Consider the following 26,503-nt stretch of genomic DNA (forward strand, 5'->3'; position numbering starts at 1 on the left):
GGTCCCGGGCATGAACCCGTGTCCCCTGCATCGGCAGGCAGACTCTCAACCACTGCGCCACCAGGGAAGCCTGGAAAGGGATAGTTTTAATGATCAAAATATTAATTGCAGAATGGTAAGGAATATATTTACATTTTAAATTTTCTTTAGGATATATTTATAACTAAACTTTCAGCAGGCACTTTGCTTTAATAGATACGTAATTTGTGTAGTTACCATTTAATTTGTGATTCTAACGTATTTGACAGTGTTATGTAAATCACTCCATGATTTACAGCAGTTTAATCTTCTTAGGGATATTTAGCTTATGCTATTTGTCTAGATATTTTTTTCTTCATAGAGTAAGGCGAAGTTTGGCTGAGATGTCACAGATTTTGCATCAGTAGGGTCCATGCAATGGGCTATTGTGTTCTAGCTTTTTAAGCATAGGGATTTGAAAATATGCATCTAGAGGCAAAAATTATGAAAGAAGTTTAATGAAAGGGTTGGGATTCTACTCTACCGCTTCTGAGTTGTGTGTCCTTGAGCAAGTTAGTGTTCTTTTCTAGGCATCTGTTTCCTAATCTGTGAAATGGGGATAATAATAATAATAATGCCAGCACCCAGAGTTGTTGGGAGGATTAAATGAGATAATGCATGGAAAGAGTTTTTTCTTAAACAAAGTGACTGGCATAGCCAAAGTCATGTGATTAAAAACTTACATTTAGGAGTTCTTTGAGTTTGTGGATGAATACCTTTTTTGTTTAATACTTTTTAATATAAAAATAAAAGATTCTATTTATACCTTTTATGTATAAGCGAATTATCCTGATGTTCTTTATTATAGCCTTTCATTATAATTATTATCTAAATTATCTTTAGTAACATGTTCATCTATGTAAAGCAGTAGGAATATGGGGAAAATGTCTCAACTAATCCAGGACTCTGCAGAGAAAATAAAGTTAGAAATAAGACATGGCCCCATATTTTCAGCACAGGAAGCAAGTGTATGAGCTCATTTAAGTATTGACTTTATAATATTTTAGAAGCTATCGAATAAAGGGACAACAGTTTGTTTTTTTCTGTATCGGACTTCTACTTTATTTTTACTGATATCCTTTTAATGTGTGCATACACAGCTTGGTTTCCTGTACCTCTTCACAACAGACTGATAAGCACTTGGTGGAATTGTCAAATTACACGTTGGTTTATTGTATCCTTCTTTGTCTGTAGGATGATTGAGGAAAGTGGGAACAAGCGGAAGACCATGGCAGAGAAGAGGCAGCTGTTCATAGAAATGCGTGAGTCTTGAGTGCTTCTGGAATCCTGTTTGTATGTGTGGGAATGTTTTTTTTTTTTATTCCCGATCAAGTCATAGCATTAATCAGAAGTTTTATGTTATAAGCTTTAGAAAGGGAAGAATGGGAGTTAAAGAATCGTGAAAAAAAAAAAAAAAATAAGAATCGTGCAGTTGGAGGACACCAAGCCAGGGCATATATTTTAATTGAATTGACTTGAATTGCTTTCTTCAAGGTCATAAATAAAAAGGCAGAAATGTTACCTAAAATATCTGTGAGTTTAAGGCATGCCAGTCAATTTAGACTTCTTGCTGTAACTCCATTGTTACCATGAGATTGCAGGTGGTGATAAATAATTAATACATTATATTGTGTAAACTACCTTACACTAGATAAAGATTCAGAAGGTAGGAGGACTAAGTGTTAGGAAACACTTAGAGCTGTAGGAAAAAGTAAAAGCAGGAATGTGTACTTTGGTATAGTACTTTACTATATACCCTTTGAAATTTTCTGTTAAAAAATTCTTATATTGATGTATTCTTACTTATTCTCATATATTCCTATATTCTTGTATGTTTCTTATATGAAACTCAAACAAAGAAAAAGATGGCCAGGAAGAGAAGGGCAATTCCCAGTATTTGAAGGATTGTTTTGTTTTGCGATTGCTTGTCTGTGTGACCTTGACCAAGTGACCTTGACCAGTGCGTTCATACTTGGTGGACCTCAAATTCCTTAGCCAGGAAATAAGGTTATTAGTCTGTACCAATGATTGTGAAACCTTTTAAAAGCACTCTGCTCCTTACAAGGACCTTCAACATGAGTGTCATAAAATTCGTTCTGCTTGGCTGAAGCCAGGGGGGGAAGTAGGAGTCGGCTTGAGATGGCCCCTGAAGTAGTTGCAGAATTCTAGAATTCTACCTACCACAGAGTGAAAATCAGCAGATCAAGTCTCAGAAGACCCTTCCAACTATCAAGCTATTTTAAGTCTTTAGAGTCTTAGTAGTGGGAGGCAGAGTTTGACTCAACTCAGACCTACGTTGTCCTGCCAGGCATAGTCTAGATAACTGTTTGTTAAAGGAGGAAAAGAAATTTTTGGCATTGGTTAAGCAGTCGGTCTAGGTGACCTTTAAGGGCTTTTGTAGCTCTGAGTCGCTAACTGCTAGTCATCTAAGCCAGACAGCTTGGAGTCACTTCTCTCCACCTCACCTTTCACCTCCAAGGAAATGGCAGAGTGCAGCTGAATGTTCCCTCAAAAGTGAGTCTTGAATCTGTCTGTTCCTCACACCATGGGTGTTGAATCCAGGCTCTGCAGTCAGACTGCCTGGGTTTGGATCTAGGCTCCTAGGCTCCCTCACTTCCTGGCTGTGTAACCTTGGGCAAGTTACCTTCTCTCTCTGTGCTGCAGTTTCTTCATCCATAAAATGGGAATTGTACCTACTTCATAGAACTGTTATGAAGATTAAATGAGATAATGTGACTAAAGCACTTAGCACATTCTTTTCCCAGAAAAGTAGGTATTTAATGTGGTTAGCTGTGTTTTTTTTTTATTCCTCTTTATTTTTATTGTGGTAAAATATACACAAATCATATTTATTTTAACCATTTATAAATATGCAGTTCAGTGGGATTAAGCTGTGTTTATTATTAATATCTTTATCCTTGTTACTTTTCTAAACTAAAACAATTGGTTTCTGATCCTTTCCTTCAGTCTTGACACGCTCAAATCGGTGATCTCTGATGCTGCCAGATTGAACCCAGATTTATTCTAGGTTACTTCCTTCTTAAATCCCTTCAGGGCTCGTCATCACGGTCCTGAGAAAGCCCAAGCTCCGCGGTGTGCCAGACGAGGCCCTTCTGGACTCTTTTTCTTGGTTCCCAGTTTCCATCACATGCCTTGTGTGTCATTTCCCAGCAATTCTGAACTGGCTTTCCCCAAGATAGATCATGTTTTCCATATCCCTGTGCTGTTGCTTATGGGGTTGCCTTCACCTTCATCTGGCTTGTTGTTCCTGCCTACCCTTCCAGACTCAGCAAAAGGGCCATCTTTTCATTTAATTTTTAACAGATTTACTGAGAATCTGTTACATTCCAGGTACCATTCTAGGTGCTAGGGTTATAGGGGAGAACAAAACACAGTCCCTGACTTCACTCATACCACTTACATTTTAAAAGGGAAACTGACAAAAATGGAAACCAAATAAATAATAATTCCTCATACTAAGAATTACCTGGGGTGCACTCACATGGGCATGTGAGAGAGCATGACTGGGGTAGATATTTGAAGTAGAAATTGGGTATTCTGAAAAGAATTGGGTTTACTACTTCATGAATGTTATCACTGACACACAAACTTCATATAAATTACCATTCTCTGTAACAAACTCAAGGATATGAACAGTCTGGGAGATGTTTGGTGGGTGTGGCTTCTTGAGCCTCCTCTATTTCTTCACAGGAGGAATTGCATTGGTGGCAATGGTATCTGCTGTGGGAAGCCCCACTCTCATTTCCAACGTCACCCCAAATCTGCGTTATAATTACTTTCTGAGGATGCGGAAATCACCATTTGCCAGCCTTATGACTTGGCCCTATCATCTAGGTATTTGGTTGATTTTAGTATGTCAGTTTTGAATCCAATGATCATTCTCCACTCTTTCATTAGTCTTAATGGTTAGTTTAGACTTCTGCTTAGGTAGGTAACTACATGTACATCAGTTTTTAAAAAGACTTTATTTTTTTAGAGCAGTTTTAGGTTCATAGCCAAATTAAAGAGGAAGGAACAGAGCTATCTCATATATACCCCCTGCCCTGACACATGCATGGTCTCCCCCACTATTAGCACCCACACCAGAGTAGCACGTCCATTACAACTGATGGACCTACACTGACACATCATAATCACTCAGAGTCTATGGTTTACATTAGGGTTCATTCTTGGTGGTGTACATTCTATGGAACTGCATTATTATTTTTATTTTATTTTATTTTTTTGCGGTATGTGGGCCTCTCACTGTTGTGGCCTCTCCCGTTGCGGAGCACAGGCTCCAGACGCGCAGGCTCAACGGCCATGGCTCACGGGCCCAGACGCTCCGCGGCATGTGGGATCTTCCCAGACCGGGGCATGAACCCGTGTCCCCTGCATCGGCAGGCGGACTCTTAACCACTGCGCCACCAGGGAAGCCCTGGAACTGCATTATTTTTAAAGAAAGGCCATTTTGACTCTTACTTTTGCAATCCTTATACCTCTTTTTCATGACCTACTGTACTGGTTAGGACCTCAGATATTATATTTAAGAGTTGGGAGGATAGCAGGCATTCTTGTCTTGTTTTTGACTTGAATGGGAATGGATGTAATATTTCACTATTAAAATGATATTTGTTGTAGGTTTTGTACGCTTCATCAGGTGAAGGATCTACTTTTCTGTCCTAATTTACCAAGAGTTATTACTGTTATTTTCTTTAAATCATGAATGAGTATAGAATTTTATCAGTTGTTTTCTGCTTCTCTTGAGATGATACAGTGACATATAATATATTTCTCCTTAACATACATAGTTCTGGGGTCAGCAGTCTTTTTCTTAAAGAGCCAGAAAGTAAATATTTTAGGATTTGCAGGCCGTATGATGAGTTCTCTGTCATAGCTACTCAACTCTGCTATTGTAGCATGAAAGCGGTCATAGTAATTTAATAGTTTAGTTAGGTTGTGTTTTTTATCTTGTGTTACCTTAATTGTTGTGCCTTTCAGTAGTATTCTTAAGCCTTTCTATTTTTATTTATTTATTTTTTTTTTTTCTTTTTGCGGTATGCGGGCCTCTCACTGTTGTGGCCTCTCCCGTTGCGGAGCACAGGCTCCGGACGCGCAGGCCCAGCGGCCATGGCTCACGGGCCCAGCCGCTCCGCGGCATATGGGATCCTCCCAGACCGGGGCACGAACCCGTATCCCCTGCATCGGCAGGCGGACTCTCAACCACTGCGCCACCAGGGAGGCCCAGCCTTTCTATTTTTAGACAGTATCTTTTAATTTCCTATTTTGAACAGTGATGAAATCAGTTTGTTCTTTCTTTGCTTAATATTTTATCTTCTGGACTCTAAGCACCATGAAAGTAAGAATCACATGTATTTATCATGGTAGCCCCAGCAATTCAATAAATATTTATTAAAGGAGGAGTGGAATAAAGTACGTACAAATAATTTGATAGTTTACGATTTTTACATGATTTAACATTACTAAGAAAAAGGAAAGGTGATAATCTCTCAACTCTGGTGCTAAAGTAAAAACTTTCTAGATGAGTCTACAAAATACTTGATGCCAGGCCTCCATGCTCAGAGATTCCAGAATTTTTCCTTTTCCAGAATTTTGTCACTTTTATCGGTCTTCTCAAGGAACTTTGGCTTTATTGGTCCTCTCTATGTATCTTTGTTTTCTGTGTCATTATTTCATGCTATTATATGGTTTATTATTTTCTTCTTTCTACTTTAGGCAGTTCTATTTTTCTTTTTCTAACGTAGGCCATTTATTTTCAGACTTTTTTCTTATGTAAGCATTGAAGAATATACTTTTCTGTGATTTTCTATTTTTGTATTACATGTGTTCTGATATATACTATTTTCATTATCAGATCTCTGTTTTCTAATTTCTGTTGTAGATTAATGAGAAGTATCCTTTTAAATTCGTAAATAAATGTCTGTTTTAATAATAGAGATATTTAGCTTAATGGGTTTATATGGGTCAGGGAGTGAGGGATGCTCTGGAATCTTTGTATTTGTTGATATTTATATGTTTTTCTAAATATTCCATGAGTGCTTGAAAATAATGTGTATGATTTCTGTATTAGCTAGATCAAGCTCATTATGCTTTATTAAAGTCTTTTTGGCCTTTCTGATTTGACGGCTTGATCTTAATTACTGGAAGATGTTAAAAATCTCTGCTTTGATCATGGATTTAAAATTTCCTCCCTGTAGTTCTGTCAGTGTTTTGAAGCTTTTGTTCTTAGATGCATATATATTAAAATGTTCTGTCTACCTGGGAAATTGAATCTTTTATTATTATATAGGTAAACTTTTTTTTTCCAGTAATGCTTTTTTGCTTCAAAGTTTGTTTTGTTGTATATTAATATATCTATACCAGCTTTCGTTTGGTTAGCATGCCTAGTACAGTATGTATCTTTTTTATTTTTAATTTATTTTTTATTCTTTTAACATCTTTATTGGAGTATAATTGCTTTACAATGGTGTGTTAGTTTCTGCTGTATAACAAAGTGAATCAGTTATACATATACATATATCCCCATATCTCCTCCCTCTTGCGTCTCCCTCCCACCCTCCCTATCCCACCCCTCTAGGTGGTCACAAAGCACCGAGCTGATCTCCCTGTGCTATGCGGCTGCTTCCCACTAGCTATCTATTGTACGTTTGGTAGTGTATATATGTCCATGCCACTCTCTCACTTCGTCCCAGCTTACCCTTCCCCCTCCCCATATCCTCAAGTGCATTCTCTATGTCTGCATCTTTATCCCTGTACTGCGCCTAGGTTCTTCAGAACCCTTTTTTTTTTTTTTAGATTCCATATATATGTGTTAGCATATGGTATTTGTTTTTCTTTTTCTGACTTACTTCACTCTGTATGACAGTCTCTAGGTCCATCCACCTCACTACAAATAACTCAATTTCGTTTGTTTTTATGGCTGAGTAATATTCCATTGTATATATGTGCCACATCTTCTTTATCCATTCATCTGTCGATGGACACGTAGGTTGCTTCCATGTCCTGGCTATTGTAAATAGAGCTGCAATGAACATTATGATACATGACTCTTTTTGAATTATGGTTTTCTCAGGTTATATGCCCAGTAGTGGGATTGCTGAGTTGTGTGGTAGTTCTGTGTTTTTTGAGGAACCTCCATAGTGTTCTCTATAGTGGCTGTATCAATTTACATTCCCACCAACAGTGCAAGAGGGTTCCCTTTTCTCCACACCCTCTCCAGCATTTGTTGTTTGTAGATTTTTCAGTATATATCCATTTATTCTTTAATTTTTTCCCTGTATCCTTATGTTATATATGTATCTCTTGTAAACAGCATAAGTTAGATTATTTAAAAAAAAACCCAAAACAACCATTGTGACAATTTTGGCTTTTTCACTGAAGACTTTATTCTGTTTAACCTTTTTTATGAATACTGATGTTTCATTTTTCTTCCGTTTTATTTTGTGCTTCAGTTTTGTCCTTTCTCTGTTTTTTTTCCCTCCTTCCTTGACTTCTATTAGATGAATTGAGCTTCCCTCCATTCTACTTTTTCCCTCTACTTAGTTGTGAGTTGTATGTTCTTTTTCTGTTCTTTTTGTGGTTACTCCAGAAATTTTAACATCAATTAAAATGAAGCCCAAATGGATTAAAGACCTAAATGTAAGGCCAGACACTATCAAACTCTTAGAGGAAAACATAGGCAGAACACTCTATGACATAAATCACAGCAAGATCCTTTTTGACCCACCTCCTAGAGAAATGGAAATAAAAACAAAAATAAACAAATGGGACCTACTGAAACTGCAAAGCTTTTGCACAGCAAAGGAAACCATAAACAAGACCAAAAGACAACCCTCAGAATGGGAGAAAATATTTGCAAACGAAGCAACTGACAAAGGATTAATCTCCAAAATATACAAGCAGCTCATGCAGCTCAATATCAAAAAAACAAACAACCCAATCCAAAAATGGGCAGAAGACCTAAATAGACATTTCTCCAAAGAAGATCTACAGACTGCCAACAAACACATGAAAGAATGCTCAACATCATCAATCTTTAGAGAAATGCAAATCAAAATTACAATGAGATATCATCTCACACCAGTCAGAATGGCCATCATCAAAAAATCTAGAAACAATAAATGCTGGAGAGGGTGTGGAAAAAAGGGAACCCTCTTGCACTGCTGGTGGGAATGTGAATTGGTACAGCCGCTATGGAGAACGGTATGGAGGTTCCTTAAAAAACTACAAATAGAACTACCATATGACCCAGCAATCCCACTACTGGGCATATACCCTGAGAAAACCATAATTCAAAAAGAGACATGTACCAAAATGTTCATAGCAGCCCTATTTACAATAGCCCGGAGCTGGAAACAACCTAAGTGTCCATCATCGGATGAATGGATAAAGAAGATGTGGCACATATATACAATGGAATATTACTCAGCCATAAAAAGAAACGGAATTGAGCTATTTGTAATGAGGTGGATGGACCTAGAGACTGTCATACAGAGTGAAGTAAGTCAGAAAGAGAAAGACAAATACCGTATGCTAACACATATATATGGAATTTAAGAAAAAAAAACGTCATGAAGAACCTAAGGGTAAGACAGGAATAAAGACACAGAGCTACTAGAGAATGGACTTGAGGATATGGGGAGGGGGAAGGGTAAGCTGTGACAAAGTGAGAAAGTGGCATGGACATATATACATTACCAAACGTAAAATAGATAGCTAGTGGGAAGCAGCCGCATAGCACAGGGAGATCAGCTCGGTGCTTTGTGACCACCTAGAGGGGTGGGATAGGGAGGGTGGGATAGGGAGGGTGGGAGGGAGGGAGACGCAAGAGGGAAGAGATATGGGAACATATGTATACGTATAACTGATTCACTTTGTTATACAGCAGAAACTAACACACCATTGTAAAGCAATTATACTCCAATAAAGATGTAAAAAAAAATGAAGCCCGGATCATATCAATATTTATAACTTTGTTCAAAGTAATACAAGAATATTATGAGAATGTGTTAGAGTACCTCCTTTATGAAATACATGTTCTTTTTTGTATTATCTTTTGAACTCCACAAATTAGGCTTTATTTTTATCTTGTGTAATCCATTTTTGTTTTATCCAACCTATTTGGTTATCACTTTCTTTGTTTGCCATTATTTACAAAAATTTAAATCCAGATTTTGGTGGAGCCAGGCATGTGTCACAGCCATTTCCTTTTGTGGGATTTTTAAACTTTTTTCCCTAGTTTACCCACTGAGAGAGTCACCCTTCAGTGATCTTGGTTTTATCTGTACCTTCCTCTCTGCTGGGACCTCTGGCTTCATCTTTGGTCCCTAGGGTTTTTAATTGTACTGCCAAGAAAAAAATGAGGAAGTCATTCGTGTTCATATTTGTTGCTTATTCAGACTAATATTTTTTTTGAAAAAAATTTTTTTCCTAATTAGAAGTGCTTGTGAAAGTTTTTAGACAATTCAGAAATGTTACTGTACTTACATTTATTAGATTTATAATCTCTCCTCCCCTTTCTCCTTCCTTCCTCCTCATCTCCCCAGTTAGATTCGATTTTCAACAAAGTACATTTACTTCCTTATGCCTCTCATTAGTCTGCTGAGCACCTCCGTCAAATCCTATGGCTTCCTGGAACACAGTTTGGAGGGCTCTGCCCTACCTGAAGACAGTTAAAAACATCAACATGTTTACACAGGAAAAGGAATTGGCTTCCCCACTACTTTTATCATCTCCCTCCAGGAGCCTTTCCTTGCTGGTGTCTGCAGTTGTATATCCTTTTGACATTACTTTGTATATTTTTGGGAAAAAGCCTTTTTTATACCAGACAACCCAGAACTTCCCAGTTTTCAGTTATTTATTCATTCAATAAATATTCAGGTGCTAGTTTTATTCCTACTTTGGGACATACAGTAATGAATAATACAACAGTAAAATGGTCTCTGCCTTCATGGATCTTGTTTTCCTGGAAGTGGGAACAAGGGATGATAGCGCAGTAGGAGCCATGACGGGGGAAGCAAGGGGGGTCCAGGAAGGAATCTGGGAGGAAGTGATGTCTTGGCTGAGTCAGCCCAATTATGTGGTGAAGGAAGGACTGGGGCACTATCACTTACCAAGGCCCAGAGGTGACGGGACCTGGTATGTTCGGGTAATTATAGGTAGTCCAGACTGATTGGAGTTGAGTGTGAGGTAAAATGTGAGAGGTGCATGAGCTAGACCTTTAAGTTGAGTTGGGTAGTCCTATGTTTCCCAAAACTAGCTTGATTATAAGACTCTTTAGGGGCATTTGTTAAGAATGAAGATTTCAGCTTCCTCCCCTGGAGATTTTGATATAAGCTTCTGATACAAACAGATACAATAAAACCCTTCCATTTGACTCTTTGCTTTCCTTGGGATTTGTTTATACTATAGAACATTCATATCCCATTCTCTTGAATAAGGAGAGCCATAAAGTGCATAGAAGGCTTAATCCTTTCTTATCCTTTCCCTATCTTTCTCCTGTACCTCTTGGGTACCCAGTGTCCCATTGGTTCCCTGTCTGTTCACGAATTTCACTGGGCTTTCTAACTGGGGCCGGAGTTCTGCCTGGATATTTAGTTAGGGATCTCTGTATCATTTCTTTTCTTTTTTAAAATTTAAATAATTAATTAATTAATTTTTGGTTGCGTTGGGTCTTAGTTGCTGCACGCAGGCTTTCTGTAGTTGCCGCAAGCAGGGGATATTCTTTGTTGCGGTGCACGGGCTTCTGATTGCAGTGGCTTCTCTTGTTGTGGAGCATGGGCTCTAGGTGCGCGGACTTCAGTAGTTGTGGCATGCGGGCTTCGTTGCTCCGCCGCACGTGGGATCTTCCCAGACCAGGGCTCGAACCTGTGTCCCCTGCATTGGCAGGAGGATTCTTAACCTCTGCACCACCACGGAAAACCTCTGTAGTTTCTGGGTGGGCTTGAAACATTGTCTGACATTAGTATAAAAATGACATTTTATTGTATTTCTTTTAATGAAATATTCTTGAAATGAATGATAATGAAGAGTAATCATTTCTAGTTCAGAATTCCCAAAGTGATATTCCAGTCATTTCAGTTTCTTCACTGGGGGCTTTTCTGTTTTGTATTTGCCAAACTACCATATTTTCTGATCAGGAAATTAATGTGACATTTACATAGGGGAGGTATTAAAAAAGTGAAGGCTATTCTTAGGCACTGTATGAGGATTCTGCTTATATAAATCAGGGAAGATGACTGCTCCAGAAGAAGGGAAACATATGGGAAGTTTGGTTGAATATTGGTACAATAAGATTTTAATAAAGCTCTAAGGTTATTAATTATATCTTAACTTTTAGAAATTATTTTTGGATTTGGACTGCTATTAGATTTTTAAAAAATGATGCTCTGGCCAGGACTTCTTAGAATTTCTGAATCCTGTAACATCCCGCTGCTCTCTCTACATTTTCCTCAGTACATTTAGAGTGATGTATTTTCACAAGGATCAGACTGGCAAAGGAAAGCAGAGTGATACTTGATTCTTGACTAGTTCCTGAAACTTCAGTGTAGAGATTTCTGGCAAACTGGTCTGAAGCATTTGGAGTTTCCTATTTTCCTAAACTCGTTAGCTTTGGACTTGGGTGATATCTGCTCTATTTCATCTTTTGTGGTGACAAATCTGACTCTGCACCTGGAGAAGGAGTCTGAAAAGAGTGAGTTTTACCAGGTGCACTACCTTTTTTCTGTAGTTACTTTTCCACTAGCAAACATGACCTAATAAATACCTTGCAAAAGTCTGATCAATCAGTTTAGTAATGTTTCTGTTTGATCAGATGGGGGTGGAACTTTCCTTTCCTAGCTGTTAACATTCGTTTTATCAGTGTTTCTCATTAAAATATTTCATAGAAATAAATGTTTAGACATTAAAATTACCTGCAGTGATTTAATGACGGGTTATTTATTAAATGCTCTTGGACATGTGTTGGCACTCTTTCTTAAAATTATTGGTTTGGTTTTGAATAATTAATATTTAATGGTGCCAATTTAAAATATTTAGGCTGAGATAGTAATATAGAAAATAAATGAGTAAAAGAAAATCAGACTGAATAAATTTAACAAAAGAAGTGTAAGACTTAGACTCTGGAAACTACAAAACACTGTTGAAAGAAATTAAACTAAATTAATTAAACTACATAATTAAACTAAATAAATGGAAAGATATCCTGTATTAAAGGATCAGAAGCTTTATCATTAAGATGGCAGTATTCCCTAAATTGATCCACAAACTCATTGCAGTCCTCATAAAAAAACTGGCTTTTTTGAGGAAATGGATGGACTGATCCTAAAATTCATATGGAAATTCGACCCAGAGTAGCCAAAACAGTCTCAAAAGAGAACAAAGTTGGAAGACTCACACTTCCGAATTTGAGAACTACAAAGCCACAGTAATCCAGATTGTGTGGTACTGGCATAAGAATAGACATATAATCAGTGGGATAGAATTGAAAGTTAAAAATTAAACCCATACATCTGTGGTCACTTGATTTTTCACAAGGATACCAAGACCATTTAATGAAGAATAGTATTTTGAACAAATGGTGCTGGAGGCCAGAGTTCCCTGAAGTGGCTTTAAAATTCAAGGAGACTTACAGCAAATTTTGAAATGAAAACAAAATTTGATTTATAGATTCATATAATTTAGGCTTTGTTCTAGTTACTATGGCTATATATTACTTATCCCCAAACAGTCATTTATTTTGTTTATACCTTTTTGGGGTCTAAAATTAGAACAGCATCCAGTGCTTATGTCTTGACTTTGCTGCATGATGTCTCAGGACTCCGTTGGAAGACTCAGAGACTCAGGGCTGGATCATTTGTTGCCTTGCTCACTTACATGTTTGGTAATTGCTACTGACTTTCAGCTGATAGACTTAGTTTGTCTGGGTATCGGTGTCTCTGTATGGTTTCTCCATATCAGCTAGTTTGGGCTTCTTCACAACAATGGTGTCCGGGTTCCTAGGGCAAGCATCCTGAGAGAGTGCGAGCACAGACAAGCTGTCCCACATTTTATCGCCCATCTTCAGAAGTCAGGCAGGGTTCCCCTGCCACACTTTATTCATTGAGGCAGTCACAGTGTCCTCAGGCGCAAGTGGAGGGAAATAATCTTTAGTTCTTGATGGGGAGGAGCAGCATACTAGAGACATAAAAATATTGGTCTGGAAATACTGTTGTGTCCCTTTTTTGAAAAACACAGGCTGCCACAGACCTGGAAGGGGAACTTAGAGATCAGCTGGTCCAGTTCCCTCATTTTATAGATGAGGACACTGAGGCTGAGAAGAAGGGATGTAACATGGCCACGGTCATGGCCTATGGTTGGTGGTCAGACTGGGGCTGGAATTTAGCTTTCGTGACTCTAGGCTAGGATCTTCCCTGCTATACCACTTTTCTTCATTTTGCGGAATACGTAATTCATTCACTCAAGTCATGAGTGGTCCTCCCCTCAGAGTTTTCTTAGGCTGGCAGACAGGATGATATAGGCAAAACTGCTGGCATTGTGCTTGGCATGGAGTGGGCACGCAGAAAGCATTTTTAACCCTTCTTCCCCACTTTGTGTTTTATCCAAAGAGGGCCTTGTTGACATGCTTTGTATAGACTGTGCCAACACAATGGAATAGAGTCACTTCCCCAGCATGTGGAAATTAAATGGTAAATCTAGTTGAAGATTTTTTATTTGCCCCTTTTCAGGTGCTCAGAATTTTGATGTCATACGACTATCAACTTACAGAACAGCTTGCAAATTGCGATTTGTGCAAAAACGATGCAACCGTAAGTCATTTCTACTCATTTCTATGATAGCTGGATAGAGCTCTTGATAATATAGAAGATTTTAATGTGTTTTAGTCATATTATAATGTTAATTGAATTATTTTGTCTTAAGTGTTTATCAAAATATAAACTTTGTAATGGAGAGAGCTTGTTAATTTATTCTGGGTGTCCCTCAAAATATTTAAGAAACTCAATAAGGTAATAACTAGTTTTGAGATTAATTAATTCTTTATTTTTTTTAAAAAATTGTTTGTTTGTTTGTTTATTTATTTATGGCTGTGTTGGGTCTTTGTTGCTGTGCGCGGGCTTTCTCTAGTTGCGGTGAGCGGGAGCTACTCTTCCTTGCGGTGCGCGGGCTTCTTATTGTGGTGGCCTCTCTTGTTGTGGAGCATGGACTCTAGGCGCGCAGGCTTCACTAGTTGTGGCATTCGGGCTCAGTAGTTGTAGCTCACGAACTCTAGAGTGCAGGCTCCGTAGTTGTTACACACAGGCTTAGTTGCTCCGCGGCATGTGGGTTCTTCCTGGACCAGGGCTTGAACCCGTGTCCCCTGCATCAGCAGGCGGATTCTTAACCACTGTGCCACCAGGGAAGTCTCAAGATTAATTAATTCTTTAAATGGGAGAATTGATTTCTCCTTGTCACTGTTTTTAATAAAAAGTTTTGTGTAAAATTAATACAGTTTATCAGCTTCTGGAGAGAAAGAAAAACTAATATTTTGATAAAAGCATAATAAAAATTAACTTTCTTGTTTAAACTTAATATAACACAAATCAGCCTTTTCTATAAGCAGTTGCTTCCACGATTGCTACTTATAAAATAAGTAAATTAAAATATTTGTAAAATGTATATACAATCTTTCTTAATTTGTGTGCAGATGAACTAACTTAGAATTATTGTACTTCTCTCAGATATGTGTGTGTGTGTGTGTGTGTGTGTGTGTGTATTAATGAAAAACTGTTTTGTGTAATGGAAAGAACATTAGCCTTAGAATGGGAAAACCTGTTTTACTCCAGGTTTCGTTTGTCATTTATTATAAACACGTGACCTTGGTCAAGTCACTTTATATTTAAATACTTCTACACTACTTTAAGTCCTACTCAAAAATCCTAGCTTAAAGTTCTCTCCAAAGAGTTTACCATACCATCCTAGACCGAAGTCATATTTCTTCTCTGGTTTCCCAAAGCATTGTTTTCAAATTATGGGTTGTGACCTGTTAATGGTTCCTGAAACTATTTTGGTGAGCTGTAGCCAGAATTTAAAGCATGTAATGGAGAAAAAAAAAGAGAAAGAAAAAAAAGTCAGAACGTAGCTTATGTGGTAAAGTATTTTGTGAAACGTGTTTTTTATATATCTAGAGGTGTGTGTATGTGTTGATTTAAATATATTTGCATGTTGTTGTCAAAAAGTTTGAAAACCGCTGTCCTACAGGAACTACCATTTTTATACTTCTTCCCATAATTATTCTTGGAACACAGTAGTCTATGTGTGGGCTGAGCCAGGCTAGTGGCATTAGTAATATAAAGTAAAAAGATGCATTGTTCTAGCAGTTTTATTTTGTCACATATGATTCTTCAGTCCACCTGGAATTTTTTTTACTCCAGAGTGTAAGTAGGAGTTAGATTTCAATTTTTTCCATATATATGTTCAGTTGACCTACACTATTTATTGAAAAGACCATCCTTTTTCTTCATTACTAAAAAAATCTTTTTCTCATATTCATTAGGAGAAATGTACAAGAATGTTCATAGCTGTGTCCATATGTGAGAGGATCTGCTTTTGGACTCTTGTGTTCCATTGGTCTGTTTGTCTGTCCTTGTACCAATAATCACTGTTAGAGCTTTATAGTATGTTCTGGGTACTTTGTTCTGTTTTACTTTTTTAAGATTGAGACATTCTTGGCCTTTTTACATGTATTTTCACACAAATTTTAGAATTTGCTTGTTAATTTCTACTAAAAATGAACAAAACCAAAGATTTCTGCTGGGATTTTTTTCCTTCATTTTTTAAAAAGTATAATTTACGTATAATAAAATTCATCCTTTTAATGTATAGCCCTGTGGGATTTTGTTGGGACTACACTGAATCTGTAGATCAAGTTGGGGAGAATTGATTATTTCCAGTGTTGAGATTTCATTTCTGTGAACCTGGTATATCCCTCCATTTATTTAGGTCTTTAAGTTTTGTTAATTTATATATTTTTTGGTAGAGATGTTGCACATCCTTTATTGGATTTATTCCTGAGTCCTGGTGTATATTTAGAAATACAGTGACTTTCATATCTTGATTTGTATCTAGCAGTCATTCTAGATGCAAATATTAATTTTAGTGATATACATGTAGAATCTTAATGATTTTCAATGTGTATAATTTTGTCATTTCTGAATAATGACAGTTACATTTATTTCCAGTACTTGTACTGATAATTACTTCATATTTATATAGGTTAGGATTTGAAATATGATAGGAATGATGACAGTGGGCATTTCTTATCTTATTCCCAACATCAGAGGAACGGCTTTCAACATTTTACTATTAAGTAATATGTTTGCTGCAGTTTTTTTGTAGATATCCTTAATCAGATTAAAGAAATGTCCAAGTAGTGTGTTTCTTCATTTCTAAAGATAAAGTTTATTTTAAAAGTTTTCTTTTTGATAATGATTTCTGACTTAATTTCATTTTGATCACAGAGCATGGCTTATATGATTTTAATCCTTTAAAATTTATTGAGATTAGTTTTATGACTCAGGATAAGGTCAGTTTTTTTACCTGTTCTTTGTGTTCTTGAAAATAAAGCATATTTTCTAATCACTGGGGGCAGGACTTCATATAGTGTCCATTATGCCTGCCTTGTTAGTTGTAAGTTTGTCTATGGCTGTACTTATTTTTTTGGTATGTTTGCTCTGTCACTTGCTAAGAGAGGTGTGTTAATATCTCCCACAAAGCCTGTGAATTTGTCTGTTGAGGTTCTGTTACATTTTGCATTGTGTATTTTTGAAGCTACAAAGGGGAGGCAAAACTTTACCTCTATCCTCTCAAGGTTTCCAGTGGAGCCTGAGAATTAAATCGACATAAGACAGATTAACAGGAGAAAAGCATATGGATTTTTACATGTACATGGGAGCCCCCATAGGAAAATGAAAACCCAAAAGAGTGAGTAGGCCTAAGTGCTTATATATTAAGTTGAACAAAGAGTGGCAGTTGTGGAAAAATAACTAAAATATGTCAGGAGACTAAAGATAAGAGTTATTTTAACGAAGTCTGCAGATTTCACTCAGACTCAATTCACTGTCTCTGGTGATGAGGATGTTTCTTTTCTCTTGGAATAGGGAGGGCATTTTTCACATGGGACTTTTATTTCCTGCTTTTGGGAAGAAAAGGGAAGGTCAGAGCGTCCTTCTTGGCATCTGCTGTTTTTTAGGTGTCTTTAGCTCAAACTACTCCGTATGCCAAAGTGGCATATCTTGGGGTGACACATTCTGCCACCCTTCACTATTCTATTAAATGTAAAGTTCTTATATCTTTCTGCTGAATTAAAACTTTTGAATTGTTGAAAAAGTTACAAAATAAACACAAAGTTTGTGTTGACAAAATAAACACAAAGTTTATTTTCTTTGTGTTCCAGTCCATCTTGTTGATATCTGGAACATGATTGAAGCCTTCCGAGACAATGGCCTTAATACACTGGACCATACCACTGAGATCAGTGTGTCTCGCCTCGAGACCGTCATCTCATCCATCTACTACCAGCTGAACAAGCGCCTTCCTTCTACTCACCAAATCAGTGTGGAACAGTCCATCAGCCTCCTCCTCAACTTTATGATTGCTGCATATGACAGGCTAGTACCTGCCCTGCTTAATCCATTTTAAGAATGTTTCTCTTCTAATCATCCTTCTTCTGTACTGCCTTGCCAAGGGTTGTCAACTTAGAATCACAGATAAAAGGGAAATGAATTAGTACAAGTCCCTTCTAAAGACTGGTTAAATGCCAGAGTGACTTACTGTCTTGGGGCATGTCACATATTAACCTCTGTAACATTAGGGAGATTCACAACACTTGAGACATAATTGTTTGGTAAAATTGTCGGTACCTTAATATAGCTGTTCTCTATCCAATGAAATACAGCCAAGTGGTGCATTTGATTATGAGGCTTTCTATTTGACTTTTAAACTAACTTTTCTTCTTCTTTTTTTTTTTTTTTTTTTTTTTTTGCGGTATGCGGGCCTCTCACTGTTGTGGCCTCTCCCGTTGCGGAGCACAGGCTCCGGATGCACAGGCTTAGCGGCCATGGCTCACGGGCCCAGCCGCTCCGCGGCATATGGGATCCTCCCAGACCGGGGCACGAACCCGTATCCCCTGCATCGGCAGGCGGACTCTCAACCACTGCACCACCAGGGAGGCCCTAAACTAACTTTTCTTTACTATGTAATAGGGATTGCCTTTGGACTATAGTATCTTGTTTTCTCTTTATTTATGTTTAGAATTCTATTTTAATTCTTTTCAATGTAGAACATTGTGTTCTAAACCTTAAAACAATAGAAGAAAACTAAATGTCCTCCAAATTAAATAGAAATGAGTTGTTATATTTGTATTTATGGAGAATTAAGTTGGTATGATAAAAAATAAAAAAGAAATCATAAATGATGGAAGCACAGAGGTTAATATTTATTTTCCGGGAACCAGGAGTTCAGATGTCTGATCCCTGCTGTACTATCAGCAATGTGATTTGGATGGGTTAATTCTCTCTGCTTCATTTTTCTCTCTGTAGGAAAATGAGTTCATATATTTGTAGAATGCTATTAGTTATACTTTATAATATTGAGGGTTCTGTGAATTAATGGTAAAACCGTACAAGTGTCAAGGCCAAGTCACAACATAGGCACTCACTAAGTTCACGTTTTTAAAAAAATTTTATTTATTTATTTTTGGCTGTGTTGGGTCTTTGTTTCTGTGCAAGGGCTTTCTCTAGTTGCGGCGAGCAGGGGCCACTCTTCATTGCGGTGCGCGGGCCTCTCACTGTTGCAGCCTCTCGTTGCGGAGCACAGGCTCCAGACGCGCAAGCTCAGTAGTTGTGGCTCACAGGCCCAGTTGCTCCGCGGCATGTGGGATCTTCCCAGACCAGGGCTCGAACCCGTGTCCCCTGCATTGGCAGGCAGATTCTCAACCACTGCGCCACCAGGGAAGCCCCCACATTTTTATAAGATGTTATCAAATTAGATGTTCCATCCATTTAATAAAAAATTATTTAAAGAATTTTGAATTTTTAAAACATGAGTGTACATGCAGCATATATCCCGGAATTCTAATGCCATTTTTTTAGCAGTTAATCTGGTAGGTTAAGTTTATATTGTCCAAGGAATGACTCTTCTGATGTAAAAACCTTAGTAAAAACCATTATTCTGTGGTGAGTAAGCAGCACCTTATCGTGAGACTGACTCACTGAGTAAGTCAATTCAGGGCCACACAACACAAATTAATTTAAGAAACTTTTTAAAGTCAGAAATAAAAGTCATCTTAGAGCCTAAAAGTGATAAAGCAGAGATTATAGACTTTGACTCCATAATTATATCAGATAAGTACTACGGCTAAAGAAGGGAGGAGAAGAGAGAGTGAAGAGATAGCAAAAGGGAGAATGGGAAGACCAAAGGTAAGGGCAGAAGGTACAGAGGTGTCCTGGGACACAGTCGGAGAAAGCTGGACACAGGCACAAAGAGACAAAGGAAAAGAAAAAACAGGCAGTAGATCAGCAGGAGGGCACACTGAAGAGAACGAGGAAAGCAAAAAGAGATGAATGAGTTAAGAAGAGTAAAGAATGTAGTATGGCAGGGGGGAGTTTGGTAATTCTCAACTCATATCCTGTTTAAAATGTTGACCGTGGGCATCAGAATAAATCATCACATCTTTACTGACCTTGAAATCTTTATATGACAAGAGCTTATTTAGTTAGCTCTCCGGAAATTTGAAATTGGCTTTCATGTACTGGAAAAAAGAAAGGATCTGGTTATCAGAATTTTATTTTTGAAAATCAGGGCATTTTGTTGTTAAATACTTCCAAAAGTAGTAGTCTCTTTATAGATTGGCCACTTTGTTATTTAAGCTGGAGAGTCCCTTTGGTATGTAGAATTCCTATTGTTTTAACTGATCTTTTCAAGCTTTTGTGTTCATAATTTCCCAAAGTTAAAATTTGAATACAACAATTAACTTAATTATTAAATTCCCTCACCCCCACGTTCATAGTCAAATTTTTGGTCAGGTTGCTTCTGATTATTATAATAGATTTTGAGACCCTAAAACAATTATCAGGAACAAATAGGATCTAAGACTTTCTCCCTTAAGCATGTATTTTCTTAGGAATTAATTTTTTTAATACTTAGATTTAAAATATTTCACATTGGACAATTAAAAACATTGAAAAGTATGAAGAATGATATTATAAACATCTGTGTGTAGACTTTAAGCTATGAGGAATAGCCAAAACATTCTGTTAGCCTCAGTTTTTTCCTCTTTCAGGTCCTCAGTACCACAGTTACAGTACCATAGGTACATGGTCTGGTCCGAAGGTACAGCAGGTGATGCTCTAACCAACATTCTTTTCTTTTCTTCTTCTTCTTTTTTTTTTTTGATAACAAGGATATCCAAATTCCCAGTGTGAGGGATAGGAAACCTTCCTTCCTCTTCTTCAGTTGAGCTGATTTAGTGATTTAGAGCTTGGGATTTATAAACCTCCTTTCTGTTTCCAACCTCGGTGTTAGTTCCACATCTTCAGCTATAAGCAATAGAAAGCCTACTCAGATGGGCTTTCACAGTAACTGGAGCAATAGGCTCACATAACAGAGGAGCCAGAGACAGGATTGTGGTTGAATCAGGGCCTTGGCTGCATTTCTTCTTTTTTTTTTTTTAATATTTATTTATTTGGCTGCACCGGGTCTTTAGTTGCGGCATGGGGGATCTTTTAGTTGCGGCATGCGAGATCTTAAGTTGTGGCATGTGGGATCTAGTTCCCTGACCAGGGATCGAACCTGGGCCCGCTGCATTGGGAGCATGGAGTCTTAGCCACTGGACCACCAGGGAAATCCCTGCATGTCTTTATAGTGGTCTTGGCTTTGACCTTCTCTTCTATTAGCTTCATCCTTACGCTGACTTCAAAAAGTGCCTGCTACAGCTACTAAATGCTTCCTGTCAAGTCTAGGTGGGGGAGAGAGCCAGTTTTCTTTCAACACTGAACAAAAGTACCTGAGCCTCCCTCCAGGTATGTGCGTTTGGGCCATGTATGTGTAAGTGGTAGGCTTTTTAGCTGAAACAAAGGATTTGTGCCTTTGGGACAGAGGATAGTTAAATTCTTACCCTCACCCTGTGTTGCCTCATCATGGGGATGGTTGGACTAGATATGAAGGTGTTGACCACAGTGTTCACTACTAAACTCCTTGAAGTGCATTATAAACTTGTGGTTCCCTTTCTTGTTAAATAGTCCTACTCTCCATCCAGTTCCTTAAACCTGAGAGTCGTTATAACTCTTCCTTCTCCATCAGCTCCCACATCCAGTCGGTTACCAAGTTCTTTCACTTCTACCTCTTGAATATCCTTCAGGTCTATGTACTTCTCTCCATCCCCACTGCTACCATCCCAGACCACCAGCATCATCTTTCACCTGGACTACTGCTACAGCTTCTAAGTGATTTTTTTCCCATATACTCTTTTTTCTCTCATTCATTCTTAGAAATAATAAACATCCACCAACCCACTATCTAACCCAGGAACTTGAACCTTGACAATAATTTACATTTATCTCTGCTAACCCATCCCACTGACCTACACTTAACTAAGGCGAACCCTATTCTGATTTTGTATTATCATTTCCTTGCGTCTTAAAAAACATTTTTGTTCACATGTATGGACATTAATAAAGTATTGTTTAATTTTAAATATTTTTACAATTATAAAAAGAGTGCCATACTAATGTACTATTATCTGATTTATCTTTTTCAGCCAGTAACATATTTTAAAGATTCATTCATGTTGCATTTATCTAGTTCAGTTATTTTAACTGTTATATAACATTCTGTTGTGTTTCTATACCATTCTGGTGTTTTCCAGATTTTTGCTCTAAGAAACAACACTGCTTGGAATATTCTTATTTGTGTCCAAGTGTTTCTCTTGGTTCTAAACTGAGGAATAGGATTGCTGAGCTGTGGGGTATATGAAAGCTCAGCTTTACTCTGAACTGATATTTAGAAAGTATAAAATTATTTTTCCAAATTGTACCCATACATAAGAGATCCTTTTGATTCACATTCTGTAAGCCTTACAATTCCTGGACTTCTTAGTTTTTGCTAAATGACATTTCATTGTTATCTTGATTTGCATTTTCTTGATTACTGAGCATGTTCATATGTTTCTTGGCCATATCTATTACTTCTGTGAAATGCCTCTTTGTGTCTTTTGCCCATTATTCTAGTGTTATTTTTTCTTTTTATATTGATTGGTAAGAATTCTTCCTATAATTTAGATAACAGTCCTTTCTTGATTATGTGTGTTGCACATATATTCTTCCAATTTATAGCTTGATTTTTTTTACTTTTCTTAAGATGTCTTCTTCATAAAATGTTTTTTAACGAAAAATGTCAAACATATACAAACATAGAAAGAATATTATAATAACAATGTGCCTGTTACACAGCTTCCATAATTACCAATACATGGCCAGTCTTATTTCATCTATATCCCCAGGCTCTCCGCCTCCCTTCTCCCCACTTTCTTATTTCGAGGCAAATCTCACATGTCGTTATCATTTCATATGTAAATATTCCAGTGCATACCTATTTCTAAAAGATGGGATGCTTTAAAAAAATTACCATAATGCCCTTATCTCACCTGAAAATTAATATAAATATTCATTAATATGTTAAAATATCAATTTCACTAATTCTCTTATAAATTTTTATTTTATTTTATTTTATTTTATTTATTTATTTTTGCTTTACACGGGCCTCTCACTGCTGTGGCCTCCCCCATTGCGGAGCACAGGCTCCGGACGCAAAGGCCCAGCGGCCATGGCTCACGGGCCCAGCCGCTCCGCGGCATGTGGGATCTTCCCAGACTGGGGCATGAACTCACGTCCCCTGCATTGGCAGGTGGACTCTCAACCGCTGCGCCACAAGGGAAGCCCTAACTTTTTATTTTTTATGTTGTTTAATTTGAGACTCAAAATAAGGTCCATGTATTGCAGTTGATTTTTTTAAAAATTTATTTATTTATTATTATTTTTTAACACCTTTATTGGAGTATAATTGCTCTACAATGGTGTGTTAGTTTCTGCTTTATAACAGTGAATCAGCCATACATTTACATATATCCCCATATCTCCTCCCTCTTGCGTCTCCCTCCCACCGTCCCCATTCCACCCCTCTAGGCAGTCACAAAGCACCGAGCTGATCTCCCTGTGCTATGCGGCTGCTTCCCACTAGCTATCGATTTTACATTTGGTAGTGTACGTATGTCCATGCCACTCTCTCACTTCGTCCCAGCTTACCCTTCCCCTCCCGGTGTCCTCAAGTCCATTCTCTACATCTGCGTCTTTATTCCTGTCCTGCCCCTAGGTTCTTCAGAACCATTTTTTTTTTTTTTTAGATTCCATATATATGTGTTAGCATACGGTATTTTGTTTTTCTCTTTCTGACTTACTTCACTCTGTATGACAGACTAGGTCCATCCACCTCACTACAAATAATTCAATTTCGTTTGTTTTTATGGCTGAGTAATATTCCATTGTATATATGTGCCACATCTTCTTTATCCATTCATCTGTCGATGGACACTTAGGTTGCTTCCATGTCCTGGCTATTGTAAATAGAGCTGCAACGAACATTGTGGTACATGACTCTTTTTGAATTATGGTTTGCTCAGGGTATATGACCAGTAGTGGGATTGCTGGGTCATATGGTAGTTCTAGTTTTAGTTTTTTGAGGAAGCCCCATAGTGTTCTCCATAGTGGCTGTATCAATTTACATTCCCACCAACAGTGCAAGAGGGTTCCCTATTCTCCACACCCTCTCCAGCATTTATTGTTTGTAGATTTTTTGATAATGGCCATTCTGACTGGTGTGAGGTGGTACCTCATTGTAATTTTGCTTTCCATTCTCTAATGATTAGTGATGTTGAGCATCCCTTCATGTGTTTGTTGGCAATCTGTATATCTTCTTTGGAGAAATGTCTATTTAGGTCTTCTGCTCATTTTTGGATTGGGTTGTTTGTATTTTTGTTATTGAGCTGCATGAGCTGATTGTAAATTTTGGAGATTAATCCTTTGTTAGTTGCTTCATTTACAAATATTTTCTCTCATTCTGAGGGTTGTCTTTTGGTCTTGTTTATGGTTTCCTTTGCTGTGCAAAAGCTTTGCAGTTTCATTAGGTCCCATTTGTTTATTTTTGTTTTTATTTCCATTTCTCTAGGAGGTGGGTCAAAAAGGATCTTGCTGTGATTTATGTCATACAGTATTCTGCCTATGTTTTCCTCTAAGAGTTTGATAGTGTCTAGCCTTACATTTAGCTCTTTAATCATTTTAAGTTTATTTTTGTGTATGGTGTTAGGGACTGTTCTAATTTCATTCTTTTACATGTAGATGTCCAGTCAGCACCACTTATTGAAGAGGCTGTCTTTTCTCCATTGTATATTCTTGCCTCCTTTATCAAAAATAAGGTGACCATATGTGTGTGGGATTATCTCTGGGCTTTCTATCCTTTTCATTGATCTATATTTCTGTTTTTGTCCCAGTACCATACTGTCTTGATTACTGTAGCTTTGTAGTATAGTCTGAAGTCTGGGAGCCTGATTCCTCCAGCTCTGCTTATCTTTCTCAAGATTGCTTTGGCTATTCGGGGTCTTTTGTATTTCCATACAAATTGTGAAATTTTTTGTTCTGGTTCTGTGAAAAATGCCATTGGTAGTTTGATAGGGATTGCACTGAATCTGTGGATTGCTTTGGGAATTATGCTCATTTTCACAGTGTTAATTCTTCTAATCCAAGAATATGGTTTATCTCTCCATCTGTTGGTATCATCTTTAATTTCTTTCATCAGTGTCATAGTTTTCTGCATACAGATCTTTTGTCTCCTTAGGTAGGTTTATTCCTAGGTATTTTTTTCTTTATGTTGCAATGTAAATGGGAGTGTTTCCTTCATTTTTCTTTCAGATTTTTCATCATTAGTTTATAGGCATGCAAGAGATTTCTGTGCATTAATTCTGTATCCTGCTACTCTACCAAGTTCATTGATTAGCTCTAGTAGTTTTCTCGTAGCATCTTTAGGATTCTCTTCGTATAGTATCATATCATTTGCAAACAGTGACAGTTTTACTTCTTCTTTTCCGATTTGGATTCCTTTTATTTCTTTTTCTTCTCTGATTGCTGTGACTAAAACTTCCCAAACTGTGTTGAATAATAGTGGCAAGACTGGACAACCTTGTCTTGTTCCTGATCTCAGTGGAAATGGTTTCAGTTTTTCACCGTTGAGGATGATGTCAGCTGTGGGTTTGTCATATATGGCCTTTATTATGTTGAGGTAAATTCCCTCTATGCTTACTTTCTGGAGGGTTTTTATCATAAATGGGTGTTGAATTTTGTCAAAAGCTTTTTCTGCATCTATTGAGATGATCATATGGTTTTTATCCTTCATGATCATATGGTTTTCATCCTTCAATTTGTTAATATGGTGTATCACATTGATTGATTTGCATATGTTGAAGAATCCTAGCATTCCTGGGATAAACCCCACTTGATCATGGTATATGATCCTTTTAATGTGCTGTTGGATTCTGTTTCCTAGTATTTTGTTGAGGATTTTTGCATCTATGTTCGTCAGAGATATTGGCCTGTAGTTTTCTTTTTTTGTGACCTCTTTGTCTGGTTTTGGTATCAGGGTGATGGTGGCCTCATAGAATGAGTTTGGGAGTGTTCCTCTCTCTGCTATATTTTGGAAGAGTTTGAGAAGGATAGGTGTTAGCGCTCCTGTAAATGTTTGGTAGAATTCACCTGTGAAGCCATCTGGTCCTGGACTTTGGTTTGTTGGAATATTTTAAATCACAGTTTCAATTTCAGTGCTTGTGATTGGTCTGTTTATATTTTCTATTTCTTCCTGGTTCAGTCTCGGAAGGTTGTGCTTTTCTAAGAATTTGTCCGTTTCTTCCAGGTTGTCCATTTTATTGGCATATAGTTGCTTGTAGTAATCTCTCATGATCCTTTGTATTTCTGCAGTTTCAGTTGTTACTTCTTTTTCATTTCTAATTCTGTTGATTTGAGTTTTCTCCCTTTTTGTCTTGATGAGTCTGGCTAATAGGTTATCAATTTTGTTTTTCTTAAAGAACCATCTTTTAGCTTTATTTTCTTTGCTGTTGTTTCTTTCATTTCTTTTTCATTTATTTCTGATCTGATCTTTATGATTTCTTTCCTTCTGCTAACTTTAGGGGTTTTTTGTTCTTCTTTCTCTAATTGCTTTAGGTGTAAGTTTAGGTTATTTATTTGAGATGTTTCTTGTTTCTTGAGGTAGGATTGTATTCCTGTAAACTTCCATCTTAGAACTGATTTTGCTGCATCCCATAGGTTTTGGGTCTTCGTGTTTTCATTGTTGTTTGTTTCTAGGTATTTTCGATTTCCTCTGTTATCTCTTG

The 26,503-nt window shown here is 37.4% G+C and overlaps 1 protein-coding gene across 12 annotated transcripts in view; it reads left to right on the forward strand.

Annotated features, from left to right (window-relative positions):
- The window catches only part of DTNB (dystrobrevin beta), a 283,356-nt gene that overhangs the window by 51,142 nt on the left and 205,711 nt on the right, over positions 1-26,503 (forward strand). For 11 of the 12 annotated variants that reach the window (XM_081253610.1, XM_081253609.1, XM_081253605.1 and 8 more), the window contains 3 exons: positions 1,213-1,280; positions 13,764-13,844; positions 17,468-17,681. In XM_081253610.1, coding sequence (XP_081109736.1) covers positions 1,213-1,280; positions 13,764-13,844; positions 17,468-17,681 — 363 coding nt within the window. Of the gene's footprint in view, positions 1-1,212; positions 1,281-13,763; positions 13,845-17,467; positions 17,682-26,503 lie in introns of those variants that run through there. The other variant, XM_081253607.1, reaches the window with a different exon arrangement.

Source organism: Mesoplodon bidens, assembly GCF_964165515.1.
Source record: "Mesoplodon bidens genome assembly, chromosome: 14".
Classification (NCBI taxonomy): domain Eukaryota; kingdom Metazoa; phylum Chordata; class Mammalia; order Artiodactyla; family Ziphiidae; genus Mesoplodon; species Mesoplodon bidens.